The sequence below is a fragment of the Morus notabilis genome, unplaced genomic scaffold (genome assembly GCF_000414095.1).
Source record: "Morus notabilis unplaced genomic scaffold, ASM41409v2 Scaffold45, whole genome shotgun sequence".
NCBI classification, from domain to species: domain Eukaryota; kingdom Viridiplantae; phylum Streptophyta; class Magnoliopsida; order Rosales; family Moraceae; genus Morus; species Morus notabilis.
In genome coordinates, this window is record NW_010366164.1 from 112,466 (window position 1) to 129,519 (window position 17,054).

At 33.3% G+C, this 17,054-nt stretch overlaps 1 protein-coding gene across 1 annotated transcript; it reads left to right on the top strand.

Annotated features, from left to right (window-relative positions):
• Positions 1-7,123: 7,123 nt before the first annotated feature.
• On the top strand, positions 7,124-13,067 carry LOC21410046 (beta-galactosidase 3). Its single transcript, XM_010109539.2, has 19 exons — positions 7,124-7,408; positions 7,517-7,612; positions 7,707-7,819; positions 7,938-8,004; positions 8,527-8,619; positions 8,831-8,974; positions 9,143-9,231; positions 9,322-9,427; positions 9,715-9,802; positions 9,927-10,045; positions 10,252-10,416; positions 10,664-10,842; positions 10,917-11,026; positions 11,121-11,230; positions 11,459-11,569; positions 11,669-11,782; positions 11,901-12,103; positions 12,205-12,523; positions 12,630-13,067. The coding sequence occupies exons 1-19, from the start codon at positions 7,235-7,237 to the stop codon at positions 12,810-12,812; spliced, it is 2,583 nt and encodes an 860-aa protein (XP_010107841.1). The 5' UTR covers positions 7,124-7,234; the 3' UTR covers positions 12,813-13,067.
• The last annotated feature ends 3,987 nt before the right edge of the window (positions 13,068-17,054 follow it).

The following is a 17,054-nucleotide window of genomic DNA, read 5'->3' on the forward strand; positions in this document are numbered from 1 at the left end:
AATGGTAGTGTTCATATTGATATGGAAAAGGACTTGTGGTTGTGGATATACTTGCACAAGAAAACATATTTTCGGTACGTTTTATTTCACATCATTTCTTTGATATCTGCCAAGTTTAAGTGAAGAGTATATTGACTGTAAATTATTCCTCCACTTCATAGCAATGATATTATGTACTGAAATTTACATATAAAAACAAACGAATAAATAAAAAAATAATAATTGTAATCATCAAATACCTTTCAAGCAATTTTCTACCGGCAACTCCCCACAAAATGGTTTCTCAACGGCTCAAGAATCTACCTAAAGCAAAACTATATGATGCAAAGCATATTATAGTGGGAATTAGAAGGAAGAATAAAGTGGTAACAAAGAAAGAAAAAAGGGCAGTTTGTGACTCACAAAGGCATAAAATATTGACAATGATGAAAAATGATCATTTTGTTGCCTTTATATCCTTCTAATATCTAGGATCATTTTCTACTTTTTACATGCACCATTTCATTTCTTTTCTTTCTATTACTATCAGAAAACCTTCTAATAAAACTTTTTCTTTCCTTTTCCTTGTAGAGGCTTCTACTTTCTTTTGCATGTGGGCTCCTAGAGATTTTGAAACATATCATTAAATCACAAATTCCACTTTAAGTACTTTGCGTTTGCTAGTTGCTTCATCCGATTAAATTATAATGTGCCTTATCTTATTAGAACTTCTCTCTCTTTCTATCCTTTTGCATGCCATTTATCTGCCGATCATATCAGATGAAAAACAATTACAGTCGCATTAAAGATGTTCTAAAGTGCAGAAAAAATATCTATAGTTAAGATACAATTTTAAACTGTTTGATTATATCAAAATAAAAAAGAATGTCAAGAAATTAGATGAGAATTTGACTGTTTTTAGCAGGCCTATTAATAAGGTATTTTTTCATACTCTCTCCTGCTTCTATTTTCCTAAGTTATACCGTATAGACATGTATAGACATGAAATATCAATATAATGCTTCCATTTTGCATGCACATAATGTTTCACAAAAATGATGTTTTCATTAAGCATTCTATCCTCTGCCACATTTATGAATATCTTTTGCCGCATTGGTTTCCAATTTAGTTGAAAAATCATGTTAGATTGTGTATAAAACCATTGACAATTAAAATCGTTTTCCAAGAAAAAAGTAATATATAAAATTGAAGGAAAAGACCGTAATCATCTCCACCACGCTAGCAAGCAATTACTTGACAAATCATTCATTAAATTCTCAGTAGCCAAGGTTTTTTTTTTTTTACTATTTTTTATTTTTTTATTCTTAATGGTTAGTCATTGAATTTCAAAATCTACTGAAGTAATAAAAGTTTCACATGTCGATCGTTTCCAAAATAAATCAGTTGCTCAATTTAGAAGCAAATGTCACCCCTTGGATAAGTGAAAAGAAAAGGCACTTCAATAAATAAAGATTCAGGTTTCAAGGAGAAGGAACTCCTGGTCTGTCGAGCTGTTTCTAAAGAAAAAATTGGTGGGCGGCCCACAATTCAAAAAAAAAAAAAGAAAAAAAAAGAAAATGGAATATCAAACAAAAGAGCACTTGTATATATCATTAGGATGATTGAAAACACCCTTCAAATACTAATCAATCCACATGAAAATGCAGAATCTACGTGTGGGGTCCAATATTTTTGACATGGATTAGAGAAAAGAATGAGAGGCCGAAGGCATTTTTTAGCACTTCAGAAAATATGAGAACTTTGTGGGGATGAAAAAAATACCCTACGTGTAGGATAAATTCTAAATCTCATATCAAATAAAAAGCATAACAATTTAGTAAAATTTAATGTAAATTTAATATTTTGGAATTATGTTCGTAGTACAACTATAAATTTATCTCCAAATTATGGACCTTGTAATGATGTACTCCCAAATTTTAAAAAGTAACTTTATTTCCTCTCCAACTCTCAAGTTGTAACAAATTTTTGCTGTTTCTATTAGCTTTGTGAACGAAATGTTTATGTGTCACGCAGGCAGTCAAAAAATATTTTTGTAAAAAAACAAATCAAGTATATCTAAAAAGAAAAAAAAATGCCGAGTTACCGAAAAAAAAAGTGAAAAAAATTCAGTTTTAAAAAATAAGGTTAAGTATACGCTACATCCTCACACCTCCTGTAACACCCCCTTAATATAGCCCTAAATTAGCCAATTAGTCATATTAAGTAGTGTTACTTCTTAACCTTTCCTTATACTTAACCTAACATGTTACATGTATTAAGTATGAAAATATGGGCAAGTTTGAACTTTTAAAACTTCTTGACTAGCAAAGATAATCAAAATATATAATACACCTTAACTGGCTGGCCAAACATATACAATATAATACATCTATCAAAAATAGACTCAGCCTTATACTATGTTAAGTACAACGAGAGCCTCCAAAATACAGGTCAGCTAGTCCATGTACATCAATCTTGGTTCTCAAGAGTGCAACAGCCAACCATCAAATCTACAGCTAATGCTGAGATGTACCCCATCTATATCACCATAAAATGAGTGAGCTAGCGCCCGGTAAGTAGAATAATACATGATATAGCAACAATGAAATTATGCATGACCTCATGACTTAATAAGATATTTCATTTCACTTTTCGTTCGTTCTTTTATCTTGTGCGCACAATTAAGGTTTTTCTTGGATGGGGTGGTATCTCAAATAGCTCATCAGACCTTGTGGCCACAAAATAAAAATAATATCAATGCCATCATGTGGGGCAAAATACATTTTTCACATTTAAAACCAATTCTTCCTCGTGATCATTAAGAAAGCTTTCCACATCGCAAATCTCCAATGAGACAAAAGGTCAAACGACCCAGTGATCACAAATTTATTAATATAACGTGGGACTAGTCATATTTAAACACAAATCCTTCCCCGTGATCATCGGAGAAACTTCTCAAGTTACAAAAGGTCTGGCAGTCTCCTTGGAGACACAAAACCCGTCAGAAGATACAAAACCATCATTTAACTTTTTTCAATATTCATTCCCTTCTTAATATGTTCAATAATACATATTTTACATAATACATGCATTCATGATTATGTCAATATCAATAACACATATTTTATATACCCACATATCACATATTTTAAACTTATAAAGTTGTAAAAAAAAAAAAAATCAAGTATATCTAAAAAGAAAAAAAAATGTCGAGTTAGGGAAAAAAAGTGAAAAAAATTCAGTTTTAAAAAAAATAAGGTTAAGTGTACGCTACATCCTCACACCTCCCCAATGTGGTCACCGTCGCCCCACCCACTAACCCTACATCCCGTTGAGATTCATGAAGTTTATAGGACAATAGAAGAGTTAAAATCTTTAAATATTAATTATGATTACATTACAATCTTAAAGTTCAAAAGTTATACATGTTATGTTTTAAAGTTCGCGACTAGATAATTATAAGACTCAAAGTTCAGTGGAAAATTTTAACATTTGTGATTTTTTGTATCAAATACTAATTAATTCTCCTTGAACAAAACGTATAATTGGGTTATGGAAGTACCATTATCCTTTCCATTTGTGACACCCATGTGCCAACAACACACATGAAGATTATATGCATACTCAATCCATTTTAAACAATTATAAATCTAGGCTAAATGGTTAATGAATTAACCCATAAGGAACATTAGTCAAAGAAAAATTCACTACCAACCAAATAAATAAATAAAAAATACAACTTGACCCATATGTAGTTATTGTGTATATTACCAAGAACTACTATTTTCAAGTTCTTACCATACTCCCATAGTTTGATTCTTGCAATTCACATGGGTAACAAATTGAGTGGGCAAGACTCCAAGAAGCTTGTGTGGGGCATGTACCAGTATCCTTTCCATTTGTGCCAACTACACACATGAAGATTATATGCATTCTCATTCCATTTTAAACAATTATAAATCTAGGCTAAATTGTTAATGAATTAATCCATAAGGAACATTAGTCAAAGAAAAATTCACTACCAACCAAATGGCATGCTAGAGTCCATTTTTCCAAAAGGTTACCCTTTCGATGGGCAAAAGCTAACAATTAAGGATCCTTATAGTTTTACCCTCTTTTCTCTTCCAGCTTACTTTTGACTTCAAATTCCCACTCATTTCTGTTTTTTGCTTTTTTTTTTTTTTTTCCTTGTTGGAATTATGCCTCTCATTAGAGCCTTGGCTCTTAGCCTTATGCTAACAACTAGAAAAATTATTGCCTAGTTTTCCAACATAATTTTATGGAGCTTTGTACTAGTCTCTTAGCCTTCTTCTGCTAAGAACTAGAGAAACTATTGCCAAGTTTTCCGACTTAATTTGATGGACCTTTCTACTCTACTAGAGCCATATATTTTTTAACGTTGAATATGGTCAAAATAACATTGAAATGAAGAAATATACAAATTGATAGAATATGATGTAGATCTAATGATTTAAAATAAAACTCTATTTTGTTAAACCCTACTATAGAATTGTCATAATTTGAATATGATTTAAATCACATTAAATTAAATAAAATACATACATCTAACTAAAAATAATGCAGATTTAACAATTTAAAACAAATATTAAATGTATTTCTCGAACCCTACCATAGAATTGTCATAATTTAACTTCAAATTTCCACTCATTTTGGTTTTTACTTTTTTCTTGTTGGAATTATGCCTCTTAAAAAATGCATTGGCTCGTAGCCTCCTACTAACAACTAGAAAAATCATTGCCTCTCAACTTAGTTTGGTGGAGCTCTCTATCTTATTGTTAATGTATTATTATGCACGTTAAATCTGATTAAAATTATACTAAAAGAAAAAATACGTAAAATTAACATAATATGATACAAGTTAAACGGTTTAAAATAAAACTGGTACGTATTTTTTCGGATCGGCAAGTGACGACTTTCCCTCTCACATCCTATTTCATGTGATGTCCGCCCTTACCATGGAAATCATAATTGATGGAGCTATGATATAGAAAGCAAACTTGAAAAGCATCCTACCATCATTGCCACTAGAGTAGATTGCACAGGCTCATGAAAATTACATTCTTGTTTTTTGTATTACTGTTGCAACGGTGAGTTAGCAATCATAGTATAAGAAAAAAACTTTTTCAACTGTTTGGGACAGCTTTGAATTTTTGACCCTGGTGGCATATGACATTGACAGAGTTTACATAAAAAAAACAAAAAAAAAACAAAAAAAAACCACTAACTAATAAATTAAGAAAATTTAGTATAAACCTTCCTAGGTACGTTAAATATATCGGTATATTAAATTCAGAAAAAGTAAAAAATAAGTCAATATAAAAAGTTTAAGAAAGTATATAGGTTAATTTTTAGTTATAGAAATTAATAGATCATAACTTGTCAAGTTATGATTCATAACCAGATAAATTATGGACAAACTTATTAAGTTATGGTTCATAGTCAGACAAGTTATGGATAAAAATTGTGATTTATGGACAATAAATTGTCAAGTTATGATTCATAACCAGACAAGTTATGGACGAAAATAATAATTTGACCTATTTATTAACTTATGTAAACTATTGGCCTATTAATTTTAATTTATCTCAAGTCTTGACTTATTTTCCTCTTTCTCCCTATTAAATTTTCTGTCCGTTAAATTTGTATAAAATCACGTAAAAATTAAAAAAAATATACAGATTTAACGATTAGAAAAATATAACCCACCAGTACACCAGATGTATTAGAGAATCACTAATTTAATGATAGGAAAGAATTAGCAAGCTTACATACTATTGAAATTTGAAGGTGTAGAACAAAAAGGTACATACGATTGAAGACCTTTTTTTTTTTTTTGCTGGTTATACTGCTGTAGACTTAATAACGATAAATGGTTATTGTTAATGCACGTATCTAAATAAATGATCAAAAAAGCAATTTTCAAAAAAAAAAAAAAAGAAAGAAAAGTTCACTGTTGAAATTTTTTTTTTTTGACTGTAAGAGTATTTTTTGGGGCTATAGTATCACTATCATAAGTTATTATTATTAGTTTAGCTAAGCATTCAATACCAAAAGAAAGGAAACAAGAAAGCGTTATGCACAAAGCAAACCAACTAACAATTAGGAGTAGCAAAACAGCTCAAACAGAGTCAAATAAGTGAAACATAGCACGGGAAACAAACAATGTCCCAGACAACCAGTGAGTGATTCATGGCATGAACCACGCCAATGCCGATCCTTCAGGCCCAGCTGAGAGAGAAGACTGAAAATCTGGTGCCATAAATCGCAATTATTACATCGCATTTTTACCACTACATTAGCACCCACCCTAATTTCAAGTACATTTACGGTGTTACTTTTACCACTAAATTTACACCGTTGGTGAATGTCACCACCATCACCATGGAATTGTTACTCCATTTGAGTGGTATTGTCACACATCAGACGACAAAAATCAAGATTTTGCATGCAAACACCACCAAAAACAAAACTAAAGTCCTACCAGTCCATAACACAATCAGCACGTAAAACATAGCTTGGCTGGTCCCGTCTATGTCACACGCGCTTCCCCACAATAATCCATCTCACTATTTTTTTTTTTCATATGCTTGTGTATTATTGTTCGTATTGATATATAATATTTAGTTAGCATTAGTTTATCATTCAATAAATATAGTTCAACTCATGTGACATTGAGTGTTACATTTGCGCACAAAAAAAAAAAAAAATACATGCACGAATAAACGATGTTACACATACATACAGAAAATGTTATATTTATCTAACTGTACAGGTATCAGACGTGAGACTATATTTGTCTAATTTTTAGCTGATGTTCCGGAAAAATATTATGGCAAAAGGATTTAAGTTGTGTTCAAATGGGAGATATTTTTTTAATACATTATAATATAATTCTCCTTTTAAGTTATGAGTTATGTTATTGCCTATCAAAATAATAAAATAAACAAATAAATAAATACTATATAAAGAAAGTGGATTTCTTTTTGTCCTCCGTATTGTGCATGACAACCTTTTGACAACAAGCCAACTCTTTTGACAACAAGCCAACTCTGAGACTCTGTACGAGTGAGTGAGTGTGTGTATTGGTGTGAATGATATTGTTTGTTAAGAGACAAATGGATTCTGGGTTCCGGTTTCTTGCTTGAGTAATCACCACATTTTTTGGGGGTTATAACCACTTCTTCTTCTCTCTCCTCACTCTATCTGCCTTTGCTAAGAGAGAGAGAGAGCAACAATGGAAGCTAACAAGTCAGGTCTCACCTGGTTTCTGCTCTGCTTAGTGTTGCTATCTCTAAGCCTTGAGTTGACACAATGCAACGTTGGCTACGATAGGAAGGCTCTTGTCATTAATGCCCAAAGAAAACTATTCTTTTCTGGGTCCATTCACTACCCCAGAAGTACCCCTCAGGTTTTTTTTTTTTTTTTTTTTTGAATACCCATTTGAAATTTTTCTTGGAAATGTGATTTTTTTTATGTAGAAAATAATTAATGGTTGTGGGTAAAAATGCAAATGCAGATGTGGGCTGGTCTTGTACAGAAAGCTAAAGATGGTGGCTTGGATGTTATAGACACATATGTGTTTTGGAATCTTCATGAACCTTCTCCTGGCAATGTATTATTATTATTTTTTTGGGCAATGTATCAAAATTTTTCCATCACATTTTTTGTTTTTTTAATTTTTGATTATAATTATGTGGGTTGTTTAGTATAACTTTGAGGGACGGAATGACTTGGTTGGGTTCATCAAGACCGTCCAGAGAGCAGGGCTCTATGTGCATCTTCGCATTGGACCTTATATTTGTTCTGAATGGAACTTTGGGTAAGCACAAAAAGTCAAAAAAAAAAAAAGAAAAAAAAAAGAAAAAGAACCATTTTGAAGTTTTTATTTTAGTTGGTTCATATTATTGATCTTGATGTTTTTGTGATACGCTTATTAGGGGGTTTCCTGTTTGGCTCAAGTATGTTCCAGGCATTAGTTTCAGGACAGATAATGGGCCTTTCAAGGTTTGTCTATGTTCTTGTTTTGTTTTTTTTGTTTTTTTTTTTTTTTTTTTCCCAAAGAAAGAGGGAAATAAGCCAAGATTTAAGATGAATTAAAATTAATAGGCCAATAGTTTACATAAGTTAATAAATAGGCCAAATTACTATTTTCGTCCATAACTTGTCTGGTTATGAACCATAACTTGACAAGTTATTGTCCATAATTCACAGTTTTTGTCCATAACTTGTCTGGCTATGAACCATAACTTAACAAGTTTGTTCATAACTTATCTGGTTATGAACCATAACTTGACAAATTATGACATATTAATTTCTATAACTAAAAGTTGGCCTATATACTTTCTTAAGCTTTTCATATTGACTTATTTTCTACTATTCTTATTTTTTTTTCGAAGTTTTCAATCAATTTGTTTTGGACTTTAATTTTTACTATGGTTATGTGATTTTTTTTTTTTTTTTTTTTTTTTTTTTTTTTTGTTTTTGTTTTTTTTTTTTTTTTTTTTTTTTTTTTTCATGTTGCAACAGTCAGCCATGCAGAAGTTTACACAGAAGATTGTTCAGATGATGAAAGATGAAAAGTTGTTCCAGTCTCAAGGTGGTCCCATTATTCTCTCTCAGGTATATCATATATGGTACTTTCTTATCAAAATTAATTGCTTTGTATTTCCTATCTTGGCAACACTATGCATACCTTCTTACTTATCTATCAAGTATGGGGTCTAATTTTCAAGAAACCCCTTTTCTTTTAGTTGTTTGTTTGGCTATATTACTCAAATTGAAACTTTTAACCTCTTTCCTTTTTTATTTTTATTATTAATCTATAAAATAGATTGAGAATGAGTATGAGCCAGAAAGTAAGGCTTTTGGAGCTGCTGGCTATGCATACATGACTTGGGCCGCAAAGATGGCTGTTGAAATGGGCACTGGGGTGCCTTGGGTCATGTGCAAGGAAAATGATGCCCCAGACCCAGTGGTAATTTACAGTTCTCCGAGTGAATGGTTTTAGGCATTAGCAATTAAGAAGCTTTTTATACCTTAAAGAAATATAATAAACAGATGATTTTATAAAAGTGTTGTTTTTACCTTCAATACTAACATATCATTTGGTTTGCATTTTTTATGTTCTCTAAATGTTTTGCAGATAAACAGTTGCAATGGCTTTTACTGTGACTATTTCAGTCCAAACAAACCATACAAACCCACTATCTGGACTGAGGCTTGGAGTGGCTGGTATTTCCCACACCTTCCACTTTAACCATGTTGCATGAGAATAAAAATTATTGAATGAGCTATTTAAATCATTTTTCTTTACTTGCAAAGGTTTACGGAATATGGCGGTCCAATTTATCAACGACCGGTCCAGGATTTGGCATTTGCAGTTGCTCGGTTCATCCAAAAGGGAGGCTCCTTTGTGAATTATTACATGGTCAGTTAATTAGCCCAATGCATTTGATACCGCGCCAAGTAGTTCCAAATTCCAATGAGTGATTTCTTTATGCTTAATATTGTAAACTCTCAGCAAATAGAGGCCCATTGCTGTGATGGCAGTTCTAAAGATTCAACATTCCTTTACTTTCCACATAACATTTTTGCAATCTGCATTAGTTTTGGAAGATGTCACTTCAAACTGATAGTCATTCGATGAACAACTCTTCATGGTAAAAGTAGTGTTAATGTGAGAAGAGTTAAGTAACTTGCTTATTTGTAATGTAGTATCATGGAGGAACCAACTTTGGAAGAACTTCTGGAGGCCCCTTTATTACTACCAGTTATGACTATGATGCTCCCATTGATGAATATGGTGAGACAATTGACTCCATTTCTTAAATATGTATTGGAAGTCTGGATTTGTTTATTTATTTTTATTTTTATTTTTATTTTTTGGGTAAAGGATCTAAACTGGCTTCCTTGGGCTTACATAATAGGCTTGACCAGGCAACCTAAGTATGGCCACTTAAAGGAACTCCACAATGCTGTTAAACAATGTGAAAGAGCTCTGCTAAATGCTGATCCTACCATCAAATCCTTAGGCAGCTATGAACAGGTTTGTCAGCTTCTCCATGGGATATCTCAAGAGAAATCAACACATTTCATGAAAGAGCATTTAAAACGGAAAAAAAAAAAAATCTGGAATCTTTGAGGTCAAGAGAGAGCATTTCATTCTCAACTACATTCAACCTCTTAGCAAATTCGGTATATTGGGAATTATTTGCTTGTCTAAACTAGAGGAACTCAACACCGCATTTTCAGGCACATGTATTCTCTTCCATGTCAGGAGGATGTGCAGCTTTTCTCTCAAATTATAATCCAAAGGCAGCTGCAAGGGTGACTTTCAATAACAGGCAATATAAGCTCCCACCTTGGTCCATAAGCATTCTTCCAGATTGCAAAAATGTTGTCTTCAACACTGCCAAAGTAAGTGCCGCGCGCATAGTTGCTATCAACATATAATTGAGGACTATTTTGGTTCATGATGTGCATTTTCCTTTGCTGTTATAATGTTCTTCGGAGGAGACTCTGTCTAATCATTATTCTAGTTCATCTTGAGCTTCACATGCCCTTTTACATTAGGGAAAATGATGAAGTGATATCTTGTTTCTTTTGTATTTTTTTTTTTCCTACAAACAGAAATGATAAACAGTTATCTGTCACTGAATTGCAGGTGAGAGTTCAAACATCACAAACACAAATGTTGCCCACAAATTCTCTGTCGGCGTCATGGGAGATCTTTAACGAAGACATATCTTCAGTGGATGACGATTCAAAAATCACAGTTGTTGGGCTTTTAGATCAGTTAAATGTCACAAGGGACTCCAGTGATTATTTATGGTACACAACAAGGTGAGATAAAATCACTATAGATTGAGCATATGAAAATTGTTGTGAACATTTTCTAAGTTACATGATGTTTGCAGTGTTCATATAGATTCATCAGAATCCTTTCTAAAGAAAGGCGAACATCCCATTCTGAGTGTACAATCAGCTGGAGATGCTTTGCATGTTTTTGTCAATGGACAACTTTCAGGTAAAATGGTGAAATTCTTTTCCAATAACAAATATGCCACCAAAAGTGAAAAAATAAATGAAAATAAAATGATGGGTATGTGTTCAAATGATAGGTTCTGCTTATGGGACAAGGGAAAAAAGGAGATTCACTTTTACAGGAAATGTCAACCTTCATTCCGGAACTAATAAACTATCACTGCTCAGCATAGCTGTTGGATTAGCGGTTAGTTCTTTGTTCCTAATGTCTATAAAAAATTGGATAATGATGCCCCAAAGTTAGAGCACTACTTCTATTGGTTACCTTGGTGAAAGTTTTATGTTGGGTCAAACTCTAAACAAATCAGCATTGTTCTTTGAAACTTAAGTTCCTATTATTTTGTAAAATCTAAAACCAGAATTTATTCCTTACCTTATATTTCTGAAAATTTCTCTGCTTATTATCGTGGTAAAGAACAATGGCCTGCACTTTGAGACACAAAACACAGGAATACTAGGTCCAGTTATCCTAAGAGGCGTAGACCACGGGAAGATTGATTTATCATGGCAGAGATGGTCTTACAAGGTCTGTAAAAGTTCATTTCAGTGAATTTTGGTAACTTACTCAACATATTCAATCCTCAAGGAGTCTCAAAATCTCAACTGTGGTTGTTTCTTAATACAGGTCGGGCTAAAAGGGGAAGCCGGGAATCTTGGCTCTCCAGATTCCGTTTCCTCTGTTGATTGGATGAGGGCATCCTTAGTGGCAGAGAAGCAAATGCCACTGACGTGGTATAAGGTATGGAAACATTTGATTTGGAACTTAGAGTCGTTTGATGCCGAAAAACAGTTCAGAGTTTGATCTCAAAGTGACTACAAGCCAATTCGTTAGCCAACATTCTTATCTGAATGTGCAGGCTTATTTTGATGAACCCGCAGGAGATGAGCCTTTGGCTTTGGACATGAGCAGCATGCAGAAGGGTCAAATATGGATCAATGGTCAGAACATTGGAAGATATTGGACTATCCATGCCAATGGTAATTGCAATACATGCAGTTATGCCAGTACATTCAGGCCTCCAAAGTGCGAATTCGGTTGTAACCAACCAACTCAGAAGTGGTAAGAAGCATTCACACTAAACAAATAAGAAATATGATCACAAAAAAAAAAAAAAAAAGCATGTGAGCTTGCTAGTATTTTTGTCTTCTATGTAATGTCAGGTACCACGTTCCGCGGTCTTGGTTGAAGCCATCTAGAAACCTGTTGGTAGTCTTCGGGGAAATTGGTGGGGATGTATCAAAGATAACACTGGCAAAGAGATCAGTGACAACTGTTTGCGCCAAGGTTTCTGATAACTGGCATGCTGAAAGCATTGGCGGACAAGAAGGGCTAACAGTGCCCAATATCAGCTTGCATTGCACAGCTGGGTACTCCATTTCCTCCATTAAGTTTGCGAGCTTCGGGACTCCATCAGGAAGCTGTGGGAACTTCCAGCACGGAACCTGTCATGCCCCAAGCTCTCTTGCTGTCTTAGAGAAGGTAATTTGGATTTACATCTCTAAGATAGCTCTAAACATGGTTAAGGATGGTATCCAATCCCCAAAGTCAAATGCCTAATCTTGTGTATTGTTATCTGTATTTTCAGGAATGCATAGGCCAACAGACATGTTTAGTGACTGTATCGAGCAGTAACTTTGGTGCAGATCCATGTCCAAACACACCCAAAAAATTATCTGTAGAAGCCCTATGTTCTCCGAAAGATACTACAGTGGGCAGACCCAATTCAAGAGGACGAGGAAGAAGTCCAACCGCAAAGAAATGCATTTGATTAATTTCCATTTATATTTTTGGAAATGTAAGAAAGTTTTATTTTCTATGGTTGCTATAGATATAGGCACAAGGGTTTGGTGTGCTTGATGGTTCCACACACTTTCTTGTTACCCAAGAAAGGTTACAAGAAGCAAAGTGTAATATGATTATGTTAGGAAGTTTGTTAGCTTAATTTAATTTAATTTGAAAGAAAAAGGAGGAGCAGTAAAATGTGAACAAATTCTGCGTTGAATGAAATGAGAAGCTTCCCAATCGCAACACAAACACAAACTGCAGACCATTTGAACTTCCATGATGCTGTTCCATCATACTCAAAGATAGAAATTTCAAAAAGTATGACAATGTTATTTTGCATAGAGACAATGTTATTTTGCATAGATTTGATGGGATACCCTAACATAGAATCATTCATTTATGGGGCTATGTGGAAAAGCCTTCACAGCTTCACTAATGGCAATTCAATAATTTTGATGTCTAAGTGGCATCTATTGACTTCCCGTAGTATTTCATCCACGCATTACCTAGAAATAGATTGTGTATAGGGCTAGAGTTTAGGACTCACGTATGAGTGAGTTATCATAATTTTATTTGTAGATGTAAGATTACGTGATAATTTTTTGGAGACGTATTCATAAAAGAATAATAGCTTGAAAGTTGAGACTAGAATTAGCGTTTGTAGCATTATTTATATAAGATACAGAAGAAGTAAATAAATAAATATGGAATAGAGAAGCAACTACCGCGCAGCATTTACAGCATAATGCCATTGTAGAGGGCTAGAAACCTATGGCCAGCTAATGAAAATCACCCTGACGTAGGGCTTGACGACTTGTGTAACTTAAGCCAACCAATCAACAACAAATGCCACATCAACAAACCAATTCTGACAAGTCGGAATCAAAACTGATCGACGGTAATGTCAATCGATTGCGATTTTTTACATATTCAAGGGTAGGTTCGAAGTTCAAACCAAAACTGGACATGGAAACACGATTTAAGGCTCTTCATGTCTTCTGTGACAACTGCCTCGCCAACCAAACCTCTAAATTTAGCCTTTGCATAAGACGACTGTCGTCGCAAACTTCTTTGTTGGTGTGAGTATATTCCCTGTATGAGAAATACATGAGTAGATAAATGTAGAATGCTCCACCATGTCATAACCAAACATCATGGTTACATTTTAAAAGATTACAAACCATATTTGACAGGCCTAATGCTGAAACCCTGAAGGCTAGATGAGAGAGCTTTGATAAATTGTCTTTCACCGTTATTCCACTCACCATTAGTGGAAAAATAACTGTTACTTACAACTTCATTATTATCTCCTTTTGAAAAGATACAAAACATCACCATTGAAGCTTAGTACCACCCCTTTTTTCATCAACTTACAAATTGTTATTTGAAGATATATGAATTATAGCTATATATGAATTATAGCTGAATTATAGATTCGTTTCTCCAATAGCCCTTAAAGATATGTACTCCTTTCATTTGGCTATTGATATTCTCTTTCAGAAATATGTAACAGAAGGATGACGTGTTAGGGTTATAGGATGGTTAAATGGTTAAAAAAAAAGACCTAAAAATAATTATTCTAAAACGAAAAGAACCTGATTTGGATTAGGGACACAATTTAATTTTTATTTTACAATTGGTTTTTTATGTTATATATATATATATATTTTTTTTTTTTTTTTCCAAAATGTTTGTTTGTTTGTTTTACCAATTTACCTTTCTTAAAAACATGTGTCATTTGTGTATTCGCTTATGTTTGACAATAGATAGTTTATTAACATATAAGTTTTTTTTGCTAATCTCTTAACAGATGAGTTAAAATTGTATATTTCAAAACGAACTTAGGGGTATGTTTGGTAGGAGAGAGATAGAGAGAGAAGGTGAATTTCTTGTGAAGAAAAAGAGGAGGAAGAGGAGAAATGAAAGGAGAGACTCTCCCTCTGACCCACCATTTTGGATCCTTCCATCGATAGGAGGATCCAATCAATCCACTTAAAATTAAAATAAAATAACATTTTTATCCTTTAAAAGTAATTAGTAACAAATAATAAAATAGACAATATACTAACTAATGAAAAATTATAATCTATTCTTTCAACTAATTCTCTCTCATACCAAACAACATAAATAATTACTATAATCATTGTCATCATTTACATTCTCTATCCCTCCAATCCTCTACATCCTTTGTCTTCTTCATCCCTCCTACCAAACGAAGCTATAAGAGACTAACGTGAAGCAAATGCATATTCTGGAGGCTACTAGAGAAAATGACTCAAATATTTAATGACTAGAAAGTCAATAATATTATCCAGCATGCGAATAAAACGTATTCTCTACTTTTGTCCCCCACCCCTCCTTCCTTTTACACTTATCTATTTATATTCTTGGTTAACTTTTATGACTATAAACTATTGGGAGGCTTATGCCATTCATTAATGTGGACCACACACTATCTCCAAAAATAACGACTCTAAGCTATTACATGATCTAAGCATTAAGAGCAGAATTTCTAAAGATAAATTTCATTTTCTAGAGAGGCAAACACTACATTTTAACTTTGCTGACTTAGTGGAGAATCATTACTTTTGGCTGTGAAAAAATACACTTCCTAGCTCAGAGTGCCCCAACGATCCACTTGCTGATGAAAATAAATTCAAAAATATTAGACCTTAATTCAGAGAAAAATAATTAAGAAATTCTACTTGTCTGTACTTCCATGTACAATGATTCCAACCAGGCAAATACAGGGATATTGTCCTTTCGTTGGTTGGTTGTTTCAGTTTGTTTGTTATATATATATATATATAATTATATAATGTGTGTTATGTCTAACATGCTTTTTTCTTCATATGATGTAAGGTCGAATCCGTCCTCTCAAATCCAAACTCCTCCTTGTTATACTCCATGCCGCTTGACCTAAAATAATGTTGGTAACTTAAGTTGTTAGATAACACTTTTTAAATTAATATAAATTAATAATGAGGTTTATTTAACTTAGTAGTAGGGATATTATTAAGGGTGGCAATTCGTGTCACGTGTCGTGTTCGTGTCGTGTTTTAATCATTTTTTTAAAATTTGCAGTTAACCCGAACACGACACGTGACACGAAATTTTTTAAAAACCGCAACACGAACACGACACGACCACTTTACGAATTGACACGATACGACCCGAAAATGACCCGTGACACGAAATTGACCCGTGAATCCGAAATTGACACGAAAATTGTATACTTTTATTTAGTTTTTTACATATTAGAAATAACTTAAAATTTATAACACACTAAATTACAATAACATCCATTGAAATTAAGCAAATAATAGTATAAGATTTTGAGTATAACTTATCATAATATCACAAGTTCATAATAAAATTTAAAATATGTAATGAAAAATATATGTATTCTTTAGTTTTTTATGAGTTTCGTGTCGTGTTCGGGTTAGGCGGGTTCAACCCGAAATTGACCAGTATTTTTCGTGTCAATTTCAGGTCGACCCAATTCTGACCCGAACTTCTTTTTTCTCAACCCTAACCCGCAAAATTCGTGTCGTTTTTAAGTCGTGTCGTCGTGTCATGACCCATATTGCCGGCCCTAGATATTATAGTGGGTAATTTATGAGAGAAAAAAAAAAGTAATAATAAATTCTGGTTTTTTTTTTTTTTTTTTTTTGGTGACAATCTTTGACTGCAATATATGTAAATCTTATAAGTACTTGCGGAAAAGACTTCTTTTGATCACGAGAAAGATAAATTTATTTGCCGACATCTCAATGGAAGTTACCTGTCTAATTCATGGGATTTGTCTTCCAAATTTGCCATAATTACGGCTTTTAGAAGGCTAGCATATCGGAGAAGTATCCTTAATTTTCCAAATTTGACATCTCAAATGTTTGTACAAATTTCCAAACATCAATTTTCGGTGGTGGGATCTCCTTTCTCGCCGTCCTTCTCTCACTCCTTGATTGCGCCGGGAGTTGTCTTGCAGAAAACACTATGACGCTCAAGTCAGGTAAGTATCCCAAAATGGACTAAAGAGAATGAAATAATTAAGACAAAGAAGAAGATAATTTAATAGAATGTCTCTTCCAATTCTCTAAGGATCGGCTCCCTCATTGTTCTCATCACTTCCCCTTTATATGACGCAAGTCATAATCAGATGAATATTCTTGATTCACCTTGATCATGACACGTCTCATACCTTTCCTTTTAAGGTTTCTCCAAG

Coding starts and splice junctions, on each gene's coding strand:
- LOC21410046 (XM_010109539.2), top strand. CDS start 7,235: ATGGAAGCTAACAAGTCAGGTCTCACCTGGTTTCTGCTCTGCTTAGTG. Junction 11,027..11,120: donor TGTCAATGGACAACTTTCAG/GTAAAATGGTGA, acceptor TTCAAATGATAG/GTTCTGCTTATGGGACAAGG. Junction 12,104..12,204: donor AACCAACCAACTCAGAAGTG/GTAAGAAGCATT, acceptor ATGTAATGTCAG/GTACCACGTTCCGCGGTCTT.